The sequence below is a fragment of the Bufo gargarizans genome, chromosome 5 (genome assembly GCF_014858855.1).
Source record: "Bufo gargarizans isolate SCDJY-AF-19 chromosome 5, ASM1485885v1, whole genome shotgun sequence".
NCBI lineage: Eukaryota > Metazoa > Chordata > Amphibia > Anura > Bufonidae > Bufo > Bufo gargarizans.
In genome coordinates this window covers 481,649,524-481,676,235 of record NC_058084.1, presented here as the reverse complement: position 1 = coordinate 481,676,235, position 26,712 = coordinate 481,649,524, and the positions used below count along the sequence as shown (strand labels likewise).

At 43.8% G+C, this 26,712-nt stretch overlaps 2 protein-coding genes across 2 annotated transcripts in view; one reads left to right on the top strand and one right to left on the bottom strand.

Moving 5' to 3' along the window:
- Positions 1 to 26,712, top strand: part of LOC122939172 (gastrula zinc finger protein XlCGF26.1-like) — a 1,061,774-nt gene that overhangs the window by 459,714 nt on the left and 575,348 nt on the right. The window lies entirely within an intron of this gene.
- The window catches only part of LOC122938190 (zinc finger protein 850-like), a 76,251-nt gene that overhangs the window by 32,763 nt on the left and 16,776 nt on the right, over positions 1 to 26,712 (bottom strand). Inside the window, exons 3-4 of the mRNA XM_044293554.1 lie at positions 10,805 to 12,216; positions 378 to 414 (exon numbers count right to left, since the gene is read on the bottom strand). Coding sequence (XP_044149489.1) covers positions 378 to 414; positions 10,805 to 12,216 — 1,449 coding nt within the window. The remainder of the gene's footprint in view (positions 1 to 377; positions 415 to 10,804; positions 12,217 to 26,712) is intronic.

Genomic DNA, 26,712 nt, shown 5'->3' with positions numbered 1-26,712 from the left:
TCAGGTGCATTTCTTACGTAAACTGATAAACAAGGTGAATTCCGTTAGGAGGGGTCTGATCCTCTGGGGGGGGAGACTTTAATTCTATTTTGGATCCAACTTTGGATTCCTCATCTGGAACCGCGTCTCACTCCCAGAGCCTCAATTCCCTCCTATTGAAAGAAGATCTCTATGATGTTTGGAGGTTTCACCATGATGGAGAAAGAGATTATTCCTTTTTTTCAAATGCCCATCAAACCTACTCCAGGATTGATTTTTTTTTAGTTGATCGACATTTGTTATGTAAAGCTATGCAATCTACAATAGGAACGATCACATGGTCTGACCATGCCCCCGTTACCTTAATAATCGATGAAACCATAAACAGACCCCCTTACGCTCCTTGGCGTAATAATACCTTTCTACTGGAGCAATCTAAATATAAAACATTCTTGCAGAAGGGTTTAAAATAATTCTTTTATATTAATGATGGATCGGTGTCCAGCCCCCTTTCCCTCTGGAATGCTCACAAGGCATTCATCCGAGGGTTGTTTATCCAGATTGGCTCTAGAGCAAAGAAAGACAGAGAGGAGCGGACAAATAGCTTGATTACAGAGATCAAGTTCCTAGAGTCTAATAACAAAACAGACCCCTCTTCCATTATAACAACCCAAATAAAAAATCTCCGCCTTCAACTAAAAGCTCATCTCCTCTATAAATATGAAAAGGATTTAAAAAGGATCCGTGCAACATACTATGCACAGGATAACAAATCGGGGAAACTGCTTGCTCGTAGATTGAAAGAGAGAACTGCTAGGACTAAGATTCCGTTTATTACGTCAAAACCGGCGGATAGAATAGCAAACTCTTTCCAAAATTTTTATAGAACCCTATATAACCTGGAATCACCATCAGATAAATCTCCTTTAACAGCAGAAGACATAGATCAGTGAAATTACCAAACAACAAAGCTCCAGGACCAGACGGGTTCTCAAACGAGTACTATAAGGTATTTCAAAAAGAACTTTCTCCCTACCTGTGTCAATTCTTTTTAGAAATAGTGAGAACTAGCCTGCCCCCAAAGGAGACATTGGAGGCAATTATAGTCACCATACCGATAACCGACCCCCCTTCAGATGATGTGGGGAGCTATCGCCCGATCTCGCTGTTAAACACAGATGCAAAAATTTTGGCGGGTCGGATAGCTCCTCACATCACAACTCTTACTCACGTAGACCAAGTGGGATTTGTGAGAGGTAGGCAAATACAGGATAATATTAGGCGGACATTAAATATTATGGATTATGTTCAGAGGCTGAAAATTCCTGCTCTTCTGGTCACTCTGGATGCCGAGAAGGCGTTCGACCGTATTAACTGGCAGTTCGCCTTCTCTGTATTGTCAAGGATGGGATTTTCTGGGGCCATCCTGGCGGCTATCAGAGCACTTTATACTCAACCTAACGCTAGAGTGTGGGTTAATGGGGCGCTTTCAGATTCCTTTGATATATCTAATGGTACCCGCCAGGGCTGCCCCCTATCCCCCTTGATTTTCATTTTGAGCATAGAGCCGTTAGCCCAAGCCCTACGCTAATCCTCGGAGATAGAGGGAATTAATATAGGAGACACGGAACATAAAGTCAGCTTATACGCAGATGACATTGTCAAGATAATGTCAAATCCCCAGAGGTCTCTTACAGCAGCTATAAATATTATATCCAGATTTGGAGACCTTTCCTTTTATAAATTAAACCCTGCAAAATCCCAAGCTCTCCCAATAAATATCTCTGTTACCCAGATGAAGATACTTAAAGATAGCTTTGGTTTGGACTGGCAAGATACCCAGATTAACTACTTGGGAATAAAGCTGACAGACTCATTTAAGAAGCTATATGCTGCAAACTATCTTCCACTCTTGGGGGTTTTAGAGAAGGATCTTGATAATCTGGGTAAATTTGAGATTTCTTGGGTAGGTCGCATTGCATCCTTCCAGATGTTTACCCTCCCTAAACTACTGTATATATTTAAGGCATTGCCCATTACCCCTCCAATTAGCTTTTTCAGGAAGTGTACTCAGATAATTAATGCTTTGGTTTGGAAAAGGCACAGACCCAGGATAGCTACCACAATAATGCAGAGAGCTAAAGTTCGAGGTGGGCTGGGCCTTCCAAATATTTATGAGTATTTTTTAGCTACACAGATATCCCAGCTAAGAGAATGGTGGATGGATAACTATACCAAACAGTGGGTACATATTGAAGCAACTTTATCTCCAGGTAATAGTCTCTAAACTTTTTTACTGGCTGCTCTTTACCCGTTATTTAATCGTCCACTGCTTCCGACATTAGTATCCATGTCATTGGATAATTGGTCCCAATACCATAAAAGATGCCTATGCGAATCCGGACCATTCCCACCTTGTACCCCTATAACGGTACTTAATTACCTTATCCCAAACCTTTTGATTTCCTCTTGGGCGTTGAAAGGATTAGATCTTTTATCTAAGCTTTTTGCTTCAGATACCCTCTGCTCCTTTGAATACCTTTGTGGACAGTTTCTGATTCCACATACAGATTTTTATAAATACCTATGTATTAGGCATTTTTTTTTACTGCTAATGCCCCTTTAAACCTTGTGGGTAATCGGGAAGTCTTTAAAATTTGGTCACTTCCTCCCCCACAGGGTACACGACTACGGCCTGCGTATATGATCCTTGGAGATAAGGGATCCTTTGTTAAAACGACTCCACTGCTTACTTGGGAAAAAGAACTGAGGACGGTTTTCTCTGATGAGCAGTGGTCTTCGGCTTTTTCCTTTATCTCCAAGAACACTCGATGCGCTTTACATTATGAGTCCCTGATGAAAACCATATTGAGGTGGTATTATACCCCTGACCGTCTAAGCCATCTCTTCCCTGGCTCCTCATCCTTGTGCTGGAGGGGATGTGGACAGAGAGGCACACTATATCATGTCCTGTGGTCCTGTCCTAGGCTACAGGATATATGGAGTACTATATTTTCTATTGCCTCGGACCTGTCGGGTCTTCGTCTCCTGCCCTCCCCCTCACTGGCCCTTCTATGGATTGATTTGACTAAGATACCCTGCGACTCAAGGGTGGTACTTGGTCATCTCTTCCTCTCAACTAAACTGGCTATAGCAAAAAATTGGAAATCCCGGAACATTCCTAGTTGGAGGGAGGTTATTCGGAAACTAAACTCAACCTATATACATGAGATGGTGGTGGCGGGATCCGGAGACTCATCAGTGAGGTTTGAGAGGGATTGGAGCAATTGGAGGTCTTCTCCTCTTGCAGTATCATATCCTAATTAAGATGTTTGTAAGATATATTGCTGACCGGTTGACAAGATGATATTAGAATAGATTTTTATCTATTTCTTCTTAAATGACTGCACTGTATTTTTATTTTATTTTATCTTTTACATTCTGTTTGTTGTACATCTATTGCTGTATTGGCTTCGGCTAAGTTGGTGCTGCCAATGTGGCTATGAAAAGCATTAATTGTGTAGCCGTTTTTCTTTGCCTTATTTATAACCATGTATGTCTTTAAAATCAATAAAAATTATTGAAAAACATCTATATCAGTACATTAGGGTCACCTTAGGCTAAAAAAAAACGCAGTGTTCGCCCGATCAGGCCTGATCTTGTGCGCACACTTGCGTTCAGTCCGCCTCACCGCAGTGACAGAAATTATTTTTTTCTGATCGCTGCAAAAACACCGTAAAATCGCTGCGGCGCTATAAAGATCACTTTTGAGCTTTCTGGATCTTTATTAGCGATCGCAGCTTTACTTTGCAAGCACTCCTTTCTACTAGGCAGGTTTGCTCTTTTTCTTGGGTAGTCTCAGAGGAATACCCCCTAAATTTAGTGAGCCCAAAATGTAAAAGGGGTATTCCGCTGAAGAGGCCTACAGGATTCTGGCCCTGATGGATGAAAGCGATGGGGACGCCTCACCCGCTGAATCCAGTGGTTCAGAATATGAACCTGTAGACAGCAGTGGCACTCTAACCGCTAGTGAAGATGACGAGGTACAGGTCCCTGCTATGGTCAGGCGTACCCGATCCCATGTCAGGGTTCTGCATACCCTGCGTGATGAGCCTCATTTGCAGCAGAGTGGTGCTAGCGCTGATCTTGTTTATGGTGCGGCATACACCAGCAACGCAGCACACCCTGGACCTTCTACCAGCACTGCCGTATTCACTGGTGAAGTGGCGAGCACCAGAAGGGCAGTTCAAGCTGGTACATTGGCACGTGCAGTAACTCCCCCGTCGCAGCCACCACGTTCACAGGCCCGTAGAGCCCTTAGTCTCCCAGAGGTGCTGGCAAACCCTAATTGGCACTCCCCTGCTTCTGCCGCACCCGTATTGCCCCCTTTCACTGCCCAGTCTGGAGTTCGTATGGAGACAGCTCATTTAGGATCGGCCCTTCAGTTTTTTTTTAGCTATTCTTCACCGCAGATCTCTATGACCTAGTTGTGGCAGAAACCAACCGCTACGCCACAGACTATATAACCGCCAATCCGGAAAGCTTCTATGCCCAGCCTTTCCGGTGGAAACCAGTCACAGTTTCCGAATGTAAATTTTTTTGGGGCCTTATCCTCAGCATGGGTCTAACTAACAAAAATATATTGCGGTCCTATTGGTCTAAAGACCCAATACATTACATGCCCATGTTCTCTGCTGCAATGTCAAGGGCACGTTTTGAGGTCATCATGTGCTTTATGAATTTCACTGACAATAAAACCTGTCATCCAAGAGGCCACCCTGCTTATGACCGGCTCCACTAAATTCGGCCCCTCATAGACCGTTTGTCATCCAGGTTTGCAGATGTGTATACCCCCAATCAGAACATCTGCATAGACGAGTCCCTTGTACATTTTACCGGGAACCTTGGCATCAAACAGTATATCCCCAGCAAGCGCGCCCGGTATGGGGTCAAACTGTATAAGCTCTGTGAAAGGGCTACAGGCTATACATATCGTTTTAGGGTCTATGAGGGAAAAGACTCAAAACTGGAGCCGGTCGGATGCCCTGACTACCTGGGGAGCAGTGGCAAGATTGTCTGGGACTTGGTGTCACCCTTACTCCACAAGGGGTACCACTTATACGTGGACAATTTTTACACAAGCGTGGCCCTCTTTCAGTACTTACATATAGTCTGAATTCAATGCTGTGGCACCGCGCGACCTAGTCGCCGGGGCTTTCCCTAACGGCTTGTTAATACCCGACTTGCACGGGGGGAGAGGGCTGCCTTGTTTGACCAAGAACTGCTCGCGGTGAAGTGGAGGGACAAGAGGGACGTTTACCTTCTGTCCACCATTCACGCAGACACGACAGTAGAAATTGAAAGGGCAACTGGAGTCATTGAGAAACCCCTCTCTGTCCACGACTATTACCTTCACATGGGAGGGGTGGACTTAAATGACCAGATGTTGGCTCCCTATTTAGTGTCCCGCTGCACCAGATGCTGGTATAAGAAGGTGTCTGTTTATTTAATTCAATTGTCTGTCTATAATAGTTTTGTTCTCTACAGTAAGGCTGGGAGAACAGGATCCTTCCTAAAATTCCAGGAAGAGATCATTTTGGAACTCCTGTATCCAGGAGGGTCTGTGCCCCAAGTCCCTAATGTAGTTAGCCGGCTACATGGCAGACACTTCCCGAGTGTCTACCCTGGTACCCCAACTCACCGTTCCCCAAGAAAAAGATGTTGTGTCTGTAGCAGGACTGGAATAAGGCGGGACACCACCGTCTTTTTTCCTGACTAGCCTGCCCTATGCATAGGGGAGTGTTTCTGCAAGTATCACACACAGGTACACTTAGGATAGGGATTGCATGACACAGGACAGGCACACAGGGGTCTTAGGGCCCGTATGTTCAATATAAGGAGAATAGCAGAAACTCCTAATGCTTGCCATACATGTAATGATTGTGGAGACCCTCAAATGCCAGGGCAGTACAAACACCCCACAAATGACCCCATTTTGGAAAGAAGACACCCCAAGGTATTCGCTGAGGGGCATATTGAGTCCATGAAAGATTAAACTTTTTGTCACAAGTAAGTGGAAAGGGAGACTTTATAAGAAAAAAAATATATATATCAATTTCCGCTAACTTGTGCCAAAAAAAAAAAAAACTTCTATGAACTCGCCATGCCCCTCACGGAATACCTTGGGGTGTCTTCTTTCCAAAATGGGGTCACTTGTGGGGTATTTATCCTGCCCTGGCATTTTAGGGGCCCTAAAGCGTGAGAAGTAGTTTGGAATCCAAATGCATAAAAATGCCCTGTGAAATCCTAAAGCTACTCATTGGAATTTGGGCCCCTTTGCGCATCTTGGCTGGAAAGAAGTGTCACACATGTGGTATCGCCGTACTCAGAAGAAGTAGGGCAATGTGTTTTGGGGTGTCTTTTTACATATACCCATGCTGTGTGTGAGAAATATCTCTGTAAATGACAACTTTAAAAAAAAAATTATACAAAGTTATCAAATTACAGAGATATTTCTCTCATCCTGCATGGGTATATGTAAAAAGACACCCCAAAACACATTGCCCTACTTCTCCTGAGTACGGCGATACCAGATGTGTGACACTTTTTTGCAGCCAAGGTGCGTGACGGAGCCGAAAGTCCAACGAGTACCTTTAGGCTTTACAGGGTTGCTCACAGTAAACACACCCCACAAATGACCCCATTTCGGAAAATATATACACCCCAAGGTATTCACTGAGGGGCATAGTGAGTCCGTGGGAGATTTTTTATTTTTTTGCCAGAAGTTAGCAGAAATGGAAACTTTATTTTTAATTTTTTTTTCTCAGAAAGTGTCATTTTCCGCTAACTTGTGAAAAAAAATCTGTACTCACCGCTTCCTGGTCCTCGGCTGTCGGCTGTGCAGGGCTGCGCACAGCGTGAGGGCGTTCTGTGACTTCACACTGTGCGCCGCGAAACACAGCCGGCAGCAGGATGAAGAGGATCACGATGGTGAGGCGCGGTGGCGTCCAGGAGCAGGAGAGTGGTGTTTATTTTATTTGCGCTGGGGGATGATAGATGGCTAAAGGTTGGGGGTCTGATTGACATTGGGGTCTGATTGCTGGTCTGACCTAAGGTGTAATGAAAATTTTTTTTTTTTCTTATTGTTCTCCTCTAAAACCTATAGGGCGCAATATACAGTACAGGGCAGCAGAGACCAGGGGCAGCAGAGACCAAGGGCAGCAGAGACCAAGGGCAGCAGAGACCAAGGGCAGCAGAGACCAAGGGCAGCAGAGACCAAGGGCAGCAGAGACCAAGGGCAGCAGAGACCAAGGGCAGCAGAGACCAGGGGCAGCAGAGACCAGGGGCAGCAGAGACCAGGGGCAGCAGAGACCAGGGGCAGCAGAGACCAGGGGCAGCAGAGACCAGGGGCAGCAGAGACCAGGGCAGCAGAGACCAGAGTCAGTTTATATAGTCGCTATATAGGGTTATATATTTTAATGTGCACCTTGTGATTTGTTATGCGCGTGAATCAGTCAGCGTCGACTAGCACCCCCTAAGCCCCCCGGTCCCAGGGAAAATTGTCTTGCATGAAACTGGTCCTTGGTGCAAAAAAGGTTGGGGACGACTGCTCTAGATAGGTCATCAGTATCTGATCGGTGGGGGTCCAACACCAGGGCCCCACGCCGATCAGCTGTTTTAGAAGCCACGATGCTCGCTGTAGCGCCGCGGCCTTCTCTCAGCTCTGCCTAGGCCATGTGACATCACATCGGTTACATGTCCCAGGTGCAGCTCAGCCCCATTGAAGTGTATGGGGCTGAGCTGCGATACCAAGCACGGCCACTATACAGCGTACGGCGCTGTGCTGGGTGAGCTGAGAGAAGGCAGAGGCGCTACTACAAGCACCGGTGCCTTCTCAACCAGCTGATTGGCGGGGGTCCTGGATCTCTTTAATAAAGACTGTGATATTTACCTGCTCAAGGATCCTCAGAAATTGAAGAACAGAAGGATTGATGTTCCACAGATGTCCCAGTTTAGTTTAGCACCGCTTACACCAGCGTGCCGGCCAATCAGGACATGGCACTCCACATGCCGCCTGCACCGCCAACACCTGCGCGCCGCCAAACAGGTTGGAGCGTTCTACCATTTTTGTTAGTCAATTCCAGCCGCCATTTCTGTTCGTCAGTCCCAGCACTATCAGCTATAGAGAGGAGCCCCTGTCAGCAGTCTGACCTACCAGTCGCTATCAGCAGTCAATGCCAGTCACGGCTGTCTTTGCCGCAGGGCAAAAGCGGCAGCTGCCCCGGGCCCAGTTGCTCCTGGGGCCCAAGGGAGCACCGTTTCCCAAGTCCCGACTCTGACTATATGCAGCAGCGCAGCAGTCTACTCTTCTTCACTAGAACAACTTGAACTTACAGCAAAGCACTTCGGCCCCCGTCACTCACGTGGTAAAAGGGGGGGTGTCGTGTGTGTGACTCACCACAGTCTGGTGAGGCGCCACGGCAGAGCAGCCAGAAGCAGGGACTAAGTCCCCGCCTCCGGTCCGGAGCTAAAGAGATTGGGTGGCGGTGGTGGTGAGTCACAGCCTCACTTGACCACTGACCAGACAAGAACCAGACCAGTCTCACGTCACCTGCTGACCTGACCTACCTAATAGTACCTTAAGTTACAGTCAGCCAGCCAGAGTCGACCTGCCACTGCCGCGCCAGGCCCAGGAGGGGAGGACAGGACTGAGGAGGAGGTAAGCAAAAAGCAGTGGCACGCTGCGCATAGGCGCATATATATATATATATATATATATATATATATAGAGACTTTATTTTATATTAGAAGAAACTGGTCAGGTCACCTAATCCGGTCAGGTCACCAGATCCGACCATTCATAAATTAGTGGGGGATTATTATAGAGAGCCCCAGGAGACATAAGGGGTTGGGTTCTTCTCTCTGTCTGACTCTGCTGCTGAACTGTGGCCTGGGGCCACCACTTGCCACATTTACTATTCTTTGCTCAGGGGGGGCCCTCATGGTGTGGACTGGACTGGTCATTTTCACTAAGGAATAGTTTAACCATTTATGTGCAAAAGAGAAAATAAGAAGTCAGCTCCAATCAGATATCTGCACATAAACCAAGACTCTGGGTCCGTGCAGATATCTGATTGGAGCTGACTTAGTGACTTCTTTTTTTCTCTTTTGCACATAAACTGTTAAACTATATTCCTTAGAAAAAATGACAAGTCCACACCATGAGGGCCCCCTGAGTAAAGATTAGTAAATGTGGCCCCAGTCCAGCAGACAGAGAGAACCCAACCCCTTTGTCTCCCGTCTCTATAATAATCCACCTGTAATTTAAATAACCCCATTAGTCCACACACCTCGTAGAGTAGTAAACTTTAATAACGTAAACAAGAACTGGTTCCCAAATAAGGCTCCTTTCACATCACCGTTTCTCCTTACCGTTCTCCGGCTCCGTTGAGGAGCAGGAGAATGGAAAGGACGGATTCTGCAGATAACTAAGACCTAACTGAGCGTAACGAAGCCTAAAGACCCCATAGACTATAATGGGATCGGTTCAGTGTCCGCTCAGAACATGATTTTTGAGCGGAGACGAAAGTTGTGCATGCAGGACTTTCGTCTCCGCTCAAAAATCATGTTCTGAGCAGACACCTAACAGACCCCATTATAGTCTATGGGGTCTTTAGGCTTCGTTACGCTCAGTTAGGTCTCAGTTATCTGCAGAATCCGTCCTTTCCATTCTCCTGCTCCTCAACGGAGCCGGAGAACGGAAAGTAGAAACGGTGATGTGAAAGGAGCCTTATTTGGGAACCAGTTCTTGTTTACGTTATTAAAGTTTACTACTCTACGAGGTGTGTGGATTATTATTTTTTTGTGTGTGTGTTGTGGTGGAGGGCGTGATTGCATGCTAGGGTGTGTCAAGGCGGGATCCAGGGGGCCCAAGGAAATCCTTGCCCAGGGTCCAATCAATATTAAAGACGGCCCAGATGCCAGTTGTACAGCCACAGCTACCAGTCACAGTGCCTGCAGTGTCAGCCACCAGTCAGTGCTAGCCATCAGTCAGTTAGTGTCAGCAGTCTCAGCTACAGCCAGCAGTCTCAGCCACAAGCCGCATCCAGCAGTCTCAGCCACAGACACCAGTCAGTGCCAGCAGTCTCAGTCACAGTCAGCAATCTCAGCCGCAGCCACCAGTCTCAGCCAGAGTCACCAGTCAGTGCCAGCAATCTCAGCCTCAGCCAGCAGTCTCAGCCACCAGTCAGTGTGGTCAAGTTCCCTTGCCATTGAATATAGACTGTTCCTACTAATGTTTATGCACTACTGTTCTAGCGCCTGTTATTGTAACGGGCTTAATGTCTAGTATTATATAATTCATGGACGATCATGGTTACCATTTTCCCTTACGCCATGGCAAATAGTCACATGAAACAAGGGGGATCCAGTCTCCGCCACGGCCAGTGTCGGCTGTGACAATGTAAACCAGATTAGCCCAGCCGAGCATTGCAGGCTTGGAAGAGAAGGAGCAGAGAGCCAGCACCAGGAAGCAGGTAAGTAATCTTCCCTTTACAAATCCAGTAAAGTGGGGGAGTTTGCCAAACCCCCTCATTCTTGTACGTTTGCCAAACCCCCTCATTCTTGCACAACCCCTTTAAGATCTACAATTATAACAGCAGTAACTACATTTCTGAATATATTGATATTTTCTTTTAATTACTGCTTCAATATACATGCAATATTTTTATAACAAAGCAGAGTCTTCTCGCTATAAATGATAGCAAGAAAAAATATGGAAATTCATGGCATATTTTACAGCAAGGATTTAAAATTGATTGTTCACTGTGTGAATTCTCTGATGCTTACTAAGAGATGATTTCTGAGTAAAACATTTACCACATTCTGAACATGAATATGGCTTCTCTCCTTTGTGAATTCTCTGATGGCTCACAAGATTTGATTTCTCAGTAAAACATTTGCCACATTCTGAACATGAATATGGCTTCTCTCCTGTGTGAATTCTCTGATGCTTACCAAGATTTGATTTCAAAGGAAAACATTTGCCACATTCTGAACATGAATATGGTTTCTCCCCTGTGTGAATTCTCTGATGGTTCACAAGAATTGATTTCAAAGTAAAACATTTACCACATTCTGAACACGAATATGGTTTCTCTTTTGTGTGAATTCTCTGATGTCTCTCAAGAGATAATTTCCTATTAAAACATTTCCCACATACTGAACATGAATATGGTTTCTCCCCTGTGTGAATTTTCCGATGGGTCTCAAAAATTGATTTTGTAGTAAAACATTTCCCACATACTGAACATGAATATGGTTTCTCTCCTGTGTGAATTCTCTCATGGCTCTCAAGATTTGATTTCTGATTAAAACATTTCCCACATTCTGAACATGAATATGGTTTCTCCCCTGTGTGAATTCTCTGATGGCTCTCAAGTGTTGATTTCTGAGTAAAACATTTCCCACATTCTGAACATGGATATGGTTTCTCCCCTGTGTGAATTCTCTGATGGCTCTCAAGTGATGATTTCTGAGATAAACATTTCCCACATTCTGAACATGAATATGGCTTCTTTGCTATGTGAATTCTCCGATGCACAAGAAGTTCTGATTTCAAGAAAAAACATTTCCCACATTCAGAACATAAATGCGGCTTGTCCCCTGTGTGAATTGATTGATGTCTCTCAAAACTTGATTTGTGATTAAAATATTTCCCACATTCTGAACATGAATATCTCTTCTCCCCTGTGTGAATTCTCTGATGTCTCTCAAGTGATGATTTCCAACTGAAACATTTCACACATTCTGAACATGAAAACGGCTTCTCTCCTGTGTGAATTCTGTGATGGTTTTCAAGACTTGATTTGTTAGTATAACATTTCCCACAGTCTGAACATGAATACTGCTTCTTCCCTGTGTGATGTTTTTTATGTTGAAGAAGGCCTGATTTCCAAGTAAAACATTTGCAACATTCTGAGCATGAATATGGCTTTTTCTGAGCTCTTCTTTGGGTTCCAGAACCTCTTCTGTGAGTTTCATTCTGAGTAAGAGTATGTGATGAATTACAAGATCGGACCCGTTTTAAAGGATGAGATGATAGATTTTTGCTGTGAAGGTCTGAGGGTACATCTGGGATAATGGCACGTTCTTCATGTGTATCTGATATGACACCTGGATCATTTGCATTATAATATGTAGATATGAGATGTTTCTCCAAGTGCCCAGTACAGTCATCTACCAAGAACAAAACATTTATTAAATTATTTTTAATTAATCTTTTACAAATTGAAGGCAGCTATCAAAATTTGTGAGAACAGGGACACTTGTGCTACCGTCAGGTATTTCTCTGAGGCTGATCTATTCACCTAGTTTGCCGCTGCCTGGTATTAGGGGTGAGCTATCAAAATTCATAACTGACAAGAGGGCTGTCCAATTGTGTCATGTGACCCCACACCTAAAAGCAGAATGGCCCTAAGTACATAGAAGGGTCAGGCAAGAAGAACAGAGCTGTTACAACAGGCAAGAGTCAGGCAATCATATGCACAGGATGCTCACATCCTGGAGATCAATCATCTAATATAGGGATGCTCAATCTGCGGCCCTCCAGCTGTTGCAAGGCTACAACTCGCAGCATGCCCTAATAGCTGTAGGCTGTTCAGGCATGCTGGGAGTTGTAGTTTTGCAATAGTTAAAGGGCCGCAAGTTGGGCATCTATGATCTAACAGAATAGTGCGAAAAAGATTCTTTGCCCGGTGTCAGAAGGAGGAGGAGACGCTGCCCCCGTCCATGAACAGCATACAAGAATTGATGGCAATGTTACAGCAGAAGGAATGAGAAGGGGCCAAGTCCATAACCAATACTGATGCTGTGATGAAGGACCAGTTTGTGTTATATCTCAGAAGTCAACCATGGCAAAGGAACCGGTGTGAGAAACTCATAGTTACATTGCCTTAAGAGAGGACACAGGTTCATCAAGTTTATTCTATCTTGTTCAACTCAAGTGAGAACCTGAACGGACTATACACTAGGGTTGTTACGGGTATTGAAATTTCGATACCCAATCGATACTTTAGCCCCGGTATCGATACTTCTGCGCAGTCTAGTATCTCTTAACATGAGCGTGCTGCTGTCGGCGCTCATGTTCCCTCAGCAGCACAGGGGAGAAGGAAGCAGTCTCTCGCTTCCCCCCTGTGCTGCTGCCACCAATGGGGAGAGAGGGGCGGAGGAGGGGCGGGCGCACTGCGCCACCAATGATGTACTTTTCATGGGTCCGGCTACACAGAGCGGTGCCCAGGGATGTCCTAGCACTTACTGTTATTCCTGGGCGCCGCTCCTTTCGCCCGCAGTGCCCCATTACTGTCTCCTGCTCCACATGCTAATTACTATCGGAGCAATGGGCAGGAGACATCAGCTTCTCTAGTGGGTGTTCCTTCTCCCTGGCTGTAGCGCTGTCCAATCGCAGCGCAGGGAGAAGGAACGCCCACTAGAGAAGCTATTGTCTCCTCCCCATTGCTCCGATAGTAATTAGCATATGGAGCAGGACTGCAGGAGACGGTAATGGGGCACAGGCACACACCGGGCGAACGGAGCGGCGCCCAGGAATAATAGTAAGTGCTGGGACATCCCTGGGCGCCGCTCTGTGTAGCCGGCTGCTTAACAAAGTCCGAACCCATATAAGGTCGTCTTTAACTTTCAATACAGGAGGCAGGTGCCGGCAGCAGAAACGCATAGCCGACATCCTGCCTCTGACAGGGAGCTGTGATCAGCGGCAGTGCTGCACCTGAGGGGTTAACTGCAGCGGATCGCAGCTCCCTGCCATAGAGGTCGGGTGCCGGCTATTTGATTCCGGCACCCGCCTCCTGTATTTGTATTAACAGGTCAGTTATCTTCATTGGTCGCCCCCCCCCCCCCCCCCAACACCCCAGTATAATAAACATTGGTGGCGCAGTGCGCCCCCCCAACACCACAGTATAATAAACATTGGTGGCGCAGTGCGCCCCCCCAACACCCCAGTATAATAAACATTGGTGGCGCAGTGTGCCCCCCCAACACCCCAGTATAATAAACATTGGTGGCGCAGTGCCAATGAGGGTTAAAAAAAATAATATTATAATTAACTCACCTCCTCCAATTGATCACGTAGCTGCCGGTCTCCTGTTCTTTTTTCTCCAGGACCTGTCAAAGGACCTGTGGTGATGTCACTGAGCTCATCACATGGTCAATTACCATGGTGATGGATCATGTGATAGACCATGTGATGAGCGAAGTGACGTCACCACAGGTCCTTTACCTCACAGATGAAGACAGAAGAGAAGCCGGGCTGCGCGAACAAGTGGATTAAGGTGAGGTAAATTACTATTATTTTTTAACCCCTCCAGCCCTATATTACTTAGCATTGTGTATTAAGAATGCTATTATTTTCCCTTATAACCATGTTATAAGGGGAAATAATTACATCTATACAACACCTAACCCAAACCTGAACTTCAGTGAAAAAGTTCGGGTCTGGGTACCACAGTCAGTTTTTTATCACACGCAAGCAAAATGCATTGCATGCACCCGCGCGATAAAAACTGAACAACGGAACGCAATCGCAGTCAAAACTGCCGCAACGCACCCGGGACCCCCGAAGCCAAAACGTGACGCCCTTCTGAAAGAGGCCTGAGGTTACTTTCACACTTGCGGCAGTGTGATCTGGATGTGACTGAAAGCATTTGTGAGACGCATTCGGATGCGGATCCGTCTCACAAATGCATTGCAAGAACGGATCCGTCTCTCCGGTTGTCATGCAGACAGACGGATCAGTCTTGTATCTTTTTACACATTTTTACAGGTTTGCGCTTGCTAATACATTCCTATGGGGAAAAATGCCGGATCCGGCATGTCTTCAGTTTTTTTCGCCGGAGATAAAACCGTAGCATGCTGCGGTTTTATCTTTTGCCTGATCAGTCAAAATGACTGAACTGATCAGTTCTTTTCCGGTATAGAGCCCCTGTGACGGAACTCAGTGCCGGAAAAGAAAAACGCTAGTGTAAAAGTAGCCTAAAATATTAAGTTTAAATCCCCCTTTTCCCAATTTTACATAAAAAAAATATAAACAATAAATAAACATATTACATAGCGCTGCGTCCGAAAAGGCCAAACTATTAAATTATTAAAAAACGATCTCCTATGCGGTGAGCGCCGTAGTAGTAAGATGCGGGATGTTTCGTCAAAGTGACAGGTACCACGCCCCTTTTACACGCCCCCTTTTTATATAGCTTGATATCAATTTGATATCAAACTATAGACATTGAAACTGCTGATCACAAATTTTTTCAAATAGGTTGATATCAAGTTTATTTTGCTTCAAAATGCTGATCACAAATGTTTGCAAGACACATTGTCCAATTCATGAGTGCCCCAGACACTGTCATCGACACGCCCGCTTGCAAAGCACATTTTCAATCGAGACGGGCCTAAATGGCTTATCTACAAGCACATTGCTCAATTCAAGATTGCCCCTAGAACCTGTCATCGTGTTGTTCTACAAGGCCATAGCCCCCTGTCAGGGACATCAAAAACACATTATAGCATTTTATACATTTTATAACTTTCATTTTAAATAAAAGCAAAAAGGCTAAACACAAGTCCTTTTATAGCACTCCCAGAAGCTATTGATATAAAATTAAGATTAATGCATAAAAAGACCTATAATAAACATATAAATTCTTATAAAACATAATTTAACTACTATAATTTAATTAGGTATTATAAATAATATTTTTTGTAATTTTATAACATTGATATAAAGGCTAAACACATTGATATCTCTTTATATCCTTTTATATAGCTTGATTTTTATTTATTTATTTTTATTTTTTTGCAACTCTGCAATATGCTAATCGCTACCACCTGACAAGTGTTACAACACGGACCGCCTATATAAACAGGGGTCCAGTCTCTGCATGGCTATCACAGAGAGACTTGGACACATAGACGCAGAGACCCGCAAGTCATAATACATTTAAAGGTAAGATTTATTGGCACTTGTGCTTTTAAAGCTTTCACTATTTTGAATATGCATTATTTTAGCTGCCGCTATGTAACGTTGCTTATTTATATTCTTAATGCTTTACTAACTGGCTTTTTTCTTTTACCACATACAAATTAGACTGTATTTTAACTAGCAATATCTTTCACTATTTATTCAATATGTCTTATTTTAGCTATGTGTACATGCCGCCAAATACCGCAACTATCTAAATTCTATCAATCCATCTATCTATCTATCTATACATCTATACATCTATCTATGTATCTATCTATTCTATATGTCTTATGTTATCTGAATCTATGTAACGTCTATATATCTATCTATCTATCCATTTTATCTATGTGTGCACACCGCCAAAGACACCCAACTATCTAAATTCTATCAATCCATCTATCTATCTATCTAACTAGCTAACTATCTAGCTTTACATCTATCTGTTAGCTAGGTACCTAGCTATCCATCTATGTATACATACAGACAAATACGGCAACTACAATTAATCTATCGAACGCTGCAGCTATATAGTTGTAATTTAACTAACAATATACATTTTCGTATAGATGGATTCGTACCAAGATTTATGGGGGGATGACAACATGCCCGATGCGCAGCTGCTTATGGCGGTCGATGATTACTATGAGTCGTACATTAGCGGTGGTGGTGCGCAATTGTTTTCAGACGAGTCGCCCAGTATGGGGCTAGTTCATACCTATATTTCAAGCGACCCCGATTACAATCCGACATCACCTTGCCTACCCGGTAAGTATAACCAGCTTATGCTTTTATTACATATGTAGTTTTAGAGCTCGCTATATTTCATGTACATTTATTACAGACACGCAAATCCGCGACATTTTAGGAATCGCTACCAGAGACCTTGATACTGAAAATACAGTGCATTCAAACATTGAAGTTACTAGCAACAACAATTCTGCCGAGCTAAAGGAGAACGATCCGTCGCGAGTTATCGATCTCACAACCCCAGGGCGCCCTGAAATGAAACAGATGACCAGGCTAGCCAAAACCCGTAAGGCTCGATCGACTTCTTTGATGTTGGCTGTTTTAAACATTATCTATATTTCTAATACACTTTTTAAAAACACAGCGCTGGAAAGAAAAGTCTATACAATTGATGACATCGCGACACTATCCGAGGAGGCCCTACAAAAGCAGCGCAAGCGGGGCAAACAGCGTAAGGATCAAAATGCATTGAGGCTGTAATATATTTTAAACAATGGCTATAAGTCTAATACTTTCTTTAAATGCAGCGTTGAAAAGAAAAATGGCCACGACTGGCGGCTCCAAAACGGAAACAAAGAAAGCTAACACAAAGGGTAATGATCCAGCTACAGCGGCTCAAAAAACAATGTCTATAACTTTTAAACCGGTATAAAACAATGTTGTTTAATCAAACCTTTTAATTTATAGTTTTTCAGCTGCCGGGTAGCAGCGCACGTACCAACAGAGCTGTTTCATTCCCCGAACCACCAGAGGCGATCACCAACGCCCGCCTGCCGGGTAGTAGCGCGCGTACCAACAGGACTGTTTCATTCCCCGAACCACCAGCGGCGATCACCAACGCCCGCCTGCCGGGTAGTAGCGCCCGTACCAACAGAACAGCTTCATTTACCGAACCACCAGAGGCGATCACTAACGCCCGTGACAGTTGGCTTGCGGAAAATACAGCAATGTCGGTCATCCGTTGTCCTGATGCCCGTAAGTTAATATTACACCGTTTTATGTTCTTAAGGCATACAGCTGGCTGCTTGTCTTTAAATTTTTAATAAAAGTCATAATGACATATATAGTTATCAGTCTAGCTATCTATCTATCGATATACCCATTTATCTAGCTATGTAGCTATACATCTAAATAACACAACTATGTAAATTCTAGCATTTTTCAATATTTTTATAATAGCACTTTAATTATAGCGCTTTAAAATTCTTAATACTATATCTCAATGTTTGTCTTTAATTTTCAGCCAAAAGAAAACAAAACAACAAAGCCCGAATCGCTAAAGAGAGACAACGCTCGACCACTAAACAGCATCAGGCGCAGTTTTCGTCGATAGCGGGAGTTCTAACAACGCCGCTGCCGGGTCTGCAGAGTGGTGAGCCAACTAGCGTAATAAATGATATTACAGCTTTATGCGACATAACACCAGCACCCAATACACAGGATGTAGTACCTTGTAAAAAGCGCATCACATTTGATACGCCAGACACATGCAGCAACGTACAGCAGATAAGCGAACCCCAACAGCGCGACGCGCCTCTTGTCCATTCCTGTTATTGTCGGGGTGGAAAGACGTACGACGCGTTGAGGGATATCGCGAAATGTAATGACAAAATGGCACGCGTGGCGTTGCATTTAAAATGTTACGTTAAAGATTCTACGTCTCTAGCGTTTAACAGTCCCAGCAAAAATACTGAGGGACAAATACACGCTACGCGTGACAAATGCAGACGACTGATTACGCATCTTGACGCTCTTGAAAAAGAGCTGCTACGGCGAGACTGACTAGTCATGACTGGTGGGGGTGGTGGACCCCCTTTTAAAACCACAAAAACAACTGTAAGTGCTAGGGTTAGAAAGTTAAAAAAGGCTATAAAAATCTGTTTTTCAGTTAAGCGCTCTAAAAGAGCTAGAGAAAAAAGGCGTAGCCGGCGTAACAATGGGCCGCCGGCACGTCCGAACAAAGTTAGCAAAAAAAGACAGGAGTGTCGTAACAAGACTGGTGCTGCAGCTAGTCTGAACGCTGGACAAACACATCGGCAACCGCAGCCCGCGCAAGCGGAGCACAGTCGGCCAAACAGCGAGCCCGCTAATAGACCTTCTAACACACAATCAAAGCGCCGTCATTCAGGCGACGGGCCATATAACACGGCTATTACAGACGACCCCCCTGAAACACAAAATGTTAGATCTGTTTATCTAGAACGTGTATATCAGCAACAGCGTGACTTAGTGAATTTTAACAGTACCATGTACACGGAACACTTCAGATTCGCTAACCTCGAAGCCATTAGTTCATTTGTTGACGCTCTTGATGCAATACACGTTGCTGTACAGACATTGCTAGATAGGATTTTACGGGACGCCGAGCAGGGTGATTTCATACAATTGCGTTTAGACGGCGGTGAAACGTTTGATTCGATTTTTTCTAATAGGTATTCTAGAGATGGATTTAGCGCCGAAACATTTTTGAACAATATCGCTAACGCTTTACAGAGTAACGCGGAGTGCATAGCCGGTAATACACTTAAACTAGTTGTCATCATTGTCAGGTGCCGCCGTGGTGGGGCCCGAAGACGTTTGGGCGGTGTCGCGTATAGTCGTATTATTGAGCGTAAAAAACAACATTTATACGATTTCAATAATTACGATAATAACGTCTGTCTGGCCGCTAGTGTTTACGCTATTTTGGAGGGTGCTGCTTTGGGCGATGTTGCTTTGTTAGAGAAAGCTCGACAACTGCATAGAGACTTACAAATACCTGAGGGGTATTTGGTGTCTTTTACAGACGTTGCTGAATTTGAAAAAAAATTAAACATCACAATTAAAATTTTGTACCACAATAGGGGTCAGTGGCGTTATTATCACACAGCCCGCACAGCTAAAGAAAAGACCGTCTATATATTGCACCATGAAAAGCATTATTATGGCATAAAAAATCTAAAAGCCTTTATCGGCGGCGATTATTTTTGCGATGTTTGTTGCACTGTATACAGTCATAAATACCGACACGGGTGCATGCAGTTTTGTAAAGCGTGCCAGAGCCCGAATTGTGCGGAGCAGTCTAATAATACACGTTGCCCGATATGTAGGACGTATTGCCGTTCAGCGGCATGTTTTGAAACACATAGAAACCTGTCACTTAGTGATAAAGCTCTTTGTAAGAAAAAAACTTTTTGCGGATTTTGTTACAAATATATAGACAACGGCGAGGAGCACAAATGTGACGGTTTAAAATGCCCCATCTGCGGCGGCCAGGTTGACAAATTTGACGACCATGTTTGTTACATGCAGCCATACACCCCCAAAAAAATGACTGACAAGTACATCTTTTACGATTTTGAATGCATGCAAGAAACAGGCGTGCATGTACCCAATTTCATTTACGCAACCACACTATACGGACCCGACTCCTGGCAGTTTAGCGGAAAAACCTGTACGTTTGACTTTGTGCGATTTTTTGCCGACGGTAAGTTTTCGGGTTACACGTTCATAGCGCACAATGCAGGCCGCTACGACGCTTATTTTGTTTTACAGGCGTTGATTAATGAAAAATTTAAAATTGATATTATAAATCAAGGTGGTCGGTTAATGTGCGTTACCCTTAGGGACTTAAAAATTAGGTTCATAGACTCTCTGAATTTCATGCCTATGAAACTCAGCAAGATGCCCGAGGCTATGGGTTTTTCAGGCGCCAAGGGGCACTTCCCGCATTTTTTCAACACGGCTGAAAATCAAAACTACATAGGCTCCCTACCGGCCGCTATGTATTATGGTGTCGAATACATGATGCCCGGTGATAAAAAAGAATTCATAGATTGGTATGAGAAACATAAAAATGATACCTTCAATTTTCAAAAAGAGTTAAAAGCTTACTGTAAGCAGGATGTTAAGGTTTTGAGAAGGGCTTGTGAGTGTTACAGGGACAGGATTATGGCCATGACGGAGCAAAAAGTGTTGCAATACATTAAAAGTGAAAACAAATACAGAACGGTCACTAAATGTATTGATCCGCTCCAACTTATCACATTGGCATCCGTGTGCATGGCCATGTATCGGTTTAAATTTCTACCCAAAAATACCATAGCGATTGTCCCTGCAGATAATTACCACAAGACCCAGAAACGCTTTTCAACACCCGCTATACATTGGCTCATGTACCTTGAACATGCTGAAGGCATTTCTATACAACACGCGTTAAAGGGCGGAGAAAAAAAGGTTGATAAATATTTTTTGGACGGGTATGCTTTTGTTAACGGTAAACACACCGCTTTTGAATTTCAGGGCTGTTTTTATCACGGGTGTCCTGTGTGTTATAACGAGCAGGACAGCAACGAGCTTACTAAATCGTCCTACGGGCAGCTATACCAATCTTACCTAGTCAGGAAAAGTCGAATACAGCGACAAGGCTTTACGGTCCGCGTCCTGTGGGAACACGAGTGGCGGGAAATGATTGCAAACGATTCGGGGGTCAAAGACTTTCTGATTAAAATGAAATTCCCAGCTCCTTTGGATCCTCGTGACGCGCTTTACGGCGGGCGAACTAATGCCATTAAACTTTACCACAAAGGTGCAGGCCGATGAAACATTGCATTATTACGATTTCACCAGTCTGTACCCTTTTGTTAATAAAACTAAGACATACCCTGTAGGGCACCCAAAAATCATTTATGATCATTTTGGATACATCAAAAAATACTTTGGCATTGCACGAGTTAAAGTGTACCCGCCAAGAGACTTATTTTTTCCGGTCCTCCCTGTAAAGCTAAATAAAAAACTAATGTTTCCGCTATGTTACACATGTGCCTTGGGTTGTCAGAAAGACATTTGCAGTCACACAGACGATGAGCGGTCCCTAACCGGTACATGGTGCACCATAGAGCTAGTTTTAGCTGTTGAAAAAGGTTACAGGATTGCCGAGATCTACGAGATCTGGCATTTTCCGAATACAACAGACAATTTGTTCGCCCCGTACATCAAATTACACCTCAGAGATAAACAGGAGGCTTCCGGTTATCCCAGTTGGTGTAAAACGGATTCTGAAAAAGCCGCTTACATAGAGGCATTTTTAAAAAAGAAGATGTCTGCCTGCGCTCTGATAAGATAGCTGTAAACCCCGCAAAAAGACAAATTTCAAAACTGTTCCTAAACTCTTTGTGGGGTAAGTTTGGCCAGCGTTCTAACTTGTCACGTACCAGCATAGTCACGGACCCTGACGAGCTTTTCAAATTAGCTTTTGTGCCGTACTACGACCTCTCCGAGGTTAATTTCATCGATGACGATACGGCAGTAGTCAATTGGCGATATGTAAAAGAGCGCTACACCCACAACAAAAACACAAACATTTTTATAGCCTGTTTTACAACCGCCTATGCCAGACTCGAATTATACACGCTGCTAGACAGGCTACAGGAACGTTGCCTTTATCATGACACAGACTCAGTCATATTCGTGAGTAAGGGGACTGAATGGACACCACCCCTGGGTGATTTTCTCGGTGAACTAACTAGTGAAATACCCGACGATGCCCACATTACCGAGTTTGTGTCCGCAGGCCCAAAGACTTACGGCTACAAACTTAACAACGGCAAAACCGTATTGAAGGTTAAGGGTATAACACTCAATGTCGCTAACACAAGGCTTGTTAATTTTGACAGTTTAAAAGACCTTGTGTTGGATTACTCACACAACAGCGACCCCGAGACGCAGAAAACAATAGGCATCGAGCAAGACGGAATTATCAGAAATAGGAAGCGCTTGACCATAGAGACAAGACCGTTACGTAAAACGCAAAAGTGCGTCTACACAAAGAGGACAGCTGACGGTTGACTTTACAACGCTGCCTTTTGGCTATTAAATATGACTGCACAATTTCAACACCCTTTTTCAGTGTATTCTAGCAGGACCCTCAAATTCCGGGAAGAGTTTTTTTGTTAAAAATGTATTAATGCACAATGATACGTTAATGTCGCACAAACCTGATAATGTCATTTGGTTTTACGCCTGTTGGCAGAAATTGTATGATGAACTATCCCGTTTGTTTACAAATATCAGGTTTATCGAGGGGGTCCCGCAAAAGTTTACAGACGCGGATCTATTTCCAACGGACAAGGTAAATTTGGCGGTTGTTGATGATCTTATGGAGGCGGCTTGTGAAAATCTTGAAATACAAAACGCATTCACCAAATACGTGCACCACAGAAATTTGAGCATTATGTACCTCGTTCAAAACGTTTTTTGTCAGGGTAAGAAAAGCCGAACCATAAATTTAAACACTAAATACATGGTCCTTTTTAAGAACCCCCGTGATAAATTACAGGTTATTACGTTGGCTCGGCAGATGTACCCCGGTAAAACACGTTTCTTTTTAGAAGCTTTTGAAGATGCCACACACAAGCCTTACGGCTATTTACTTGTAGATTTAAGATCTGACACGCCTGAGGACCTGCGACTCAGAACCGGTCTGTTCCCACCAGATCTGCCTGTAGCTTATGTGTGCAAACAGAAGCTCTAAAATGAGGTAGCGCACATCTTTACGGTTATTTTTGTTAGATGCGCTGGTGCTGTAAGGATGTCGAGCAGGATCCGGCGTAATTGGGACCTTTTAAAAGCATTAGTCAAAACAAATCTGAAGGCCCGAAAATCAATATTACGTAACGCCAGTAATGATTTGATATCGGCTATTGGCGAGATAGCTCTCAACATTCTTAAAGGAAAGATCCCCCTTAAAGAGCGCCAAAAAAATATATTGAAAAAATGGCGTAGGGCTATAAAGAAATTAAGCGATAAAAAGTACTCCATTAAAGGAAAGAAACGCATTGTGAGCCAGAGCGGCGGTTTTATAGGAGCTTTGCTCGGCTTTGCCATACCTTTAATCACTAGCCTGATAGCTAATACCGCCGGTGGTTCATAATGCAGTATGCAGAGAAAATGTTCCTGGTTTCCAAAAATGAAATGGACCGGCTTAAAAATACCTCCGTAGATGCAACAGATATACGCCAAACAGCCATACGGCGCTTAGATGCTGAGATTAGCGAAATACTACACAGAAATGACCTTTCAGATGATGAAAAAATTAAGAGCTACACAGTTGTGTTACAGAGGTACTTAATGCTCAACAAACAGTCCGGTAAAGAAATGTCTGGTATAACCGCGATTACACAGCCGCAAACCGATCAACAACAATTGTCAAATGCAGCCTCAAGCAGCACCGATACTAACGAGATACTTGACAGTATTAACACACGTTATAGAAAAAATGCCGAACTATTGTTAAGTAAACTGTACCGCTCTGGTAATAAGCCGTGCTGGAACGCTATGGGTGAGTTCATTTACAAAGAACAAACGGTACCCGGATCCAACATTATTGACCTGCTTCGAACGGCTACCCAGAGTCACGGCATGCCTAATATAAAACCTCACGGTTGGGACTATTTTATGGAGACTATCGCACAGCTGAACGCCCCGTCAACGGTTATTGGTAACACAAGAACAAGAGAACTTTTCGATAATTTGAAAAAGCGGTCGCTGAGTGAGCCCTTTGACGAGGCTCAAAGCCCTTTTACACCCCCGGGGTTATTAAGTGCTCCTACTGTATCGCCGCGTGGCTCATTACTACCTAAAAAGAGGCCACCGCCCTTGTTGCAAGCTGCTTGGTTAACGTTGTAAATTTTCTTACTTTGGCGATTGTATATAAATTTTGTTTGTATTAAACATGTTATAATACTTTTATTTGTTTTACAGAAATTTTTACTGTGCCTGTATATAAAATGTATTTGTGTGTAATGTCTTATAATGTTTATTTACTATACATAAACTGTTTAAAATAAAAATGTCTTCAGTTTTTCTTTTTACAATAAATATAATAGCTTGAGTATTTAAAATTGTATAAACAGTTAGGACGTGTTGTTGAGTAGACGCTGTTTAAAACACCGCTAAAATGCCTGCAAAAAGCAAAATATTGCGAAAACAGTACTACACGCCAAAAGCTGTCGGCTCTTATGGGGGCGTTGACGCCTTATTCAGAGAAGTACAGAAATTTGGAATAAGAAAAGACTCTGTCAAAAACTGGTTGTGTAACGAGGATACTTACACATTATACAAACCTGTTAAAAAAACCTTTACAAGAAACAAGGTTATGGTGTCTGACATAGATGCGCAATGGCAGGCAGATCTTGTGTCGATGATGGATTTTTCTAAAGAAAATAATGGTGTAAAATACCTGCTGACGGTCGTTGATATTCTATCTAAATATGCCTGGGTGTCGGGCCTTTCAAATAAGTCCGGGGCGACCGTGGCTACCGCTTTTGAGCAGATATTTAAGTTAAGCGGCCGAACCCCCCAAAAGCTACAGACTGATCGGGGCCGTGAGTTTATAAACAAACCTATGCGGCATCTTTGTGAAACCTATAAAATACATCATTTTTTAACTACAAACGCTGTTAAGGCAGCGTTGGTCGAGCGTTTTAATAGAACGCTGAAAACTAAAATGTGGCGCTATCTTAGAGAACAAAACACGTACAGGTACATCGACAAGTTGCAAGACTTGGTGTATAGTTATAACCACACATACCACAGAACTATAAGGCGGCGCCCCGTCGATGTGTCAAAAGAGAACTCTTTAACCGTTTGGAAAAATATCTACGGGTGTTACGATACTATTAAAAAAGTTAAACAGGTATTAAAAATAGGTGACCATGTCAGAATTGTTCGTTATAAGGGTGTTTTTACAAAGGGGTATGAACAAACCTATACGGACGAGATATTTAAAATTCATGCTGTAAACACTAGGGGCCTCAGACCCCTTTATAAGCTGAAAGACCTGTCCGATGAGCTCATTGAAGGCTCGTTCTACCCGGAAGAAGTCCAAAAAGTAACTCTCGACAAGCGACGCGTTTACAGGATAGAAAAAATACTGAAAAAGAAGAAAGTTCGGGGTAAAACGTTGTGTTTTGTAAAGTGGATAGGTTACCCTGACAAGTTTAACTCTTGGGTGCCTGAAAAACAGTTGATGCGCCTGTAAACTATGGAGGACGGATCGTTTTTTATCACGCTGCCTTGCAACGCCTCCGCCAAACTTTATCCCGAAAACAGCATCGCCGAGTACACCACTAAGTTAGCAAAAGCGGTGCATCTTCGCGGCCCTTACGAAGTAGCTTTAGTGGAGATACAGTATCCACATACGTGGGAAACCTTTGGCCCCGGAGATGGTGTATTCTACGTCGACCAGCGCGACGCGACGATCAGCGAACTTTTTGTTAAATCGGGTTATTACGCCAATATGCAAGATCTCATCAAAGCCATTAATAGCAAGCTTGAATCTATAAAAATACCTCCCGATCAATTGCGTCTAAGATACGATGATATTGACAGAACCGTTTATGTACTGAATTCACCAGCATACAAGTTCATGCCTTGTGTGAAGTTGGGGAATATTTTGGGGCTTACGGGGTATTCGAAAGCTCCGCCGCTCAAGAATGTCGACACCGAGCACATCACTCTCCGATACAAAGGACCCGGATTACCTGTTTTAGAACATCATGTTGGTGGTATAAAGGGGCTTGCTCTAGTTTCATCAAAAGAGAAAAAAATTAATGCCGATATTAAAGCCGGTTTTTATACATTGTTTGTATGTACCGATATCGTCCAACATCAACTTGTTGGGGATAGTTACGTACAACTTTTAAGAACTGTCGAGTTAGGCGGCAAGAATGGTGATATCGTCACGCAAAAGTATCACCGGCCGGACTATATACCTGTTTGTAAACATCATTTTGACACGGTTACAATATCGATACTGACGGATCAGGCTAAACCTGTTAAATTCAAATACGGTAAGACTATTGTGCGATTACACTTTAGACCGCGCGCGGTGACGACGCACTAAAATGTTGTCCCAGAGAGTGTACGGTGACCCGGACGCTTATACGCATTATTACATAACGCAAGCTGGTCAT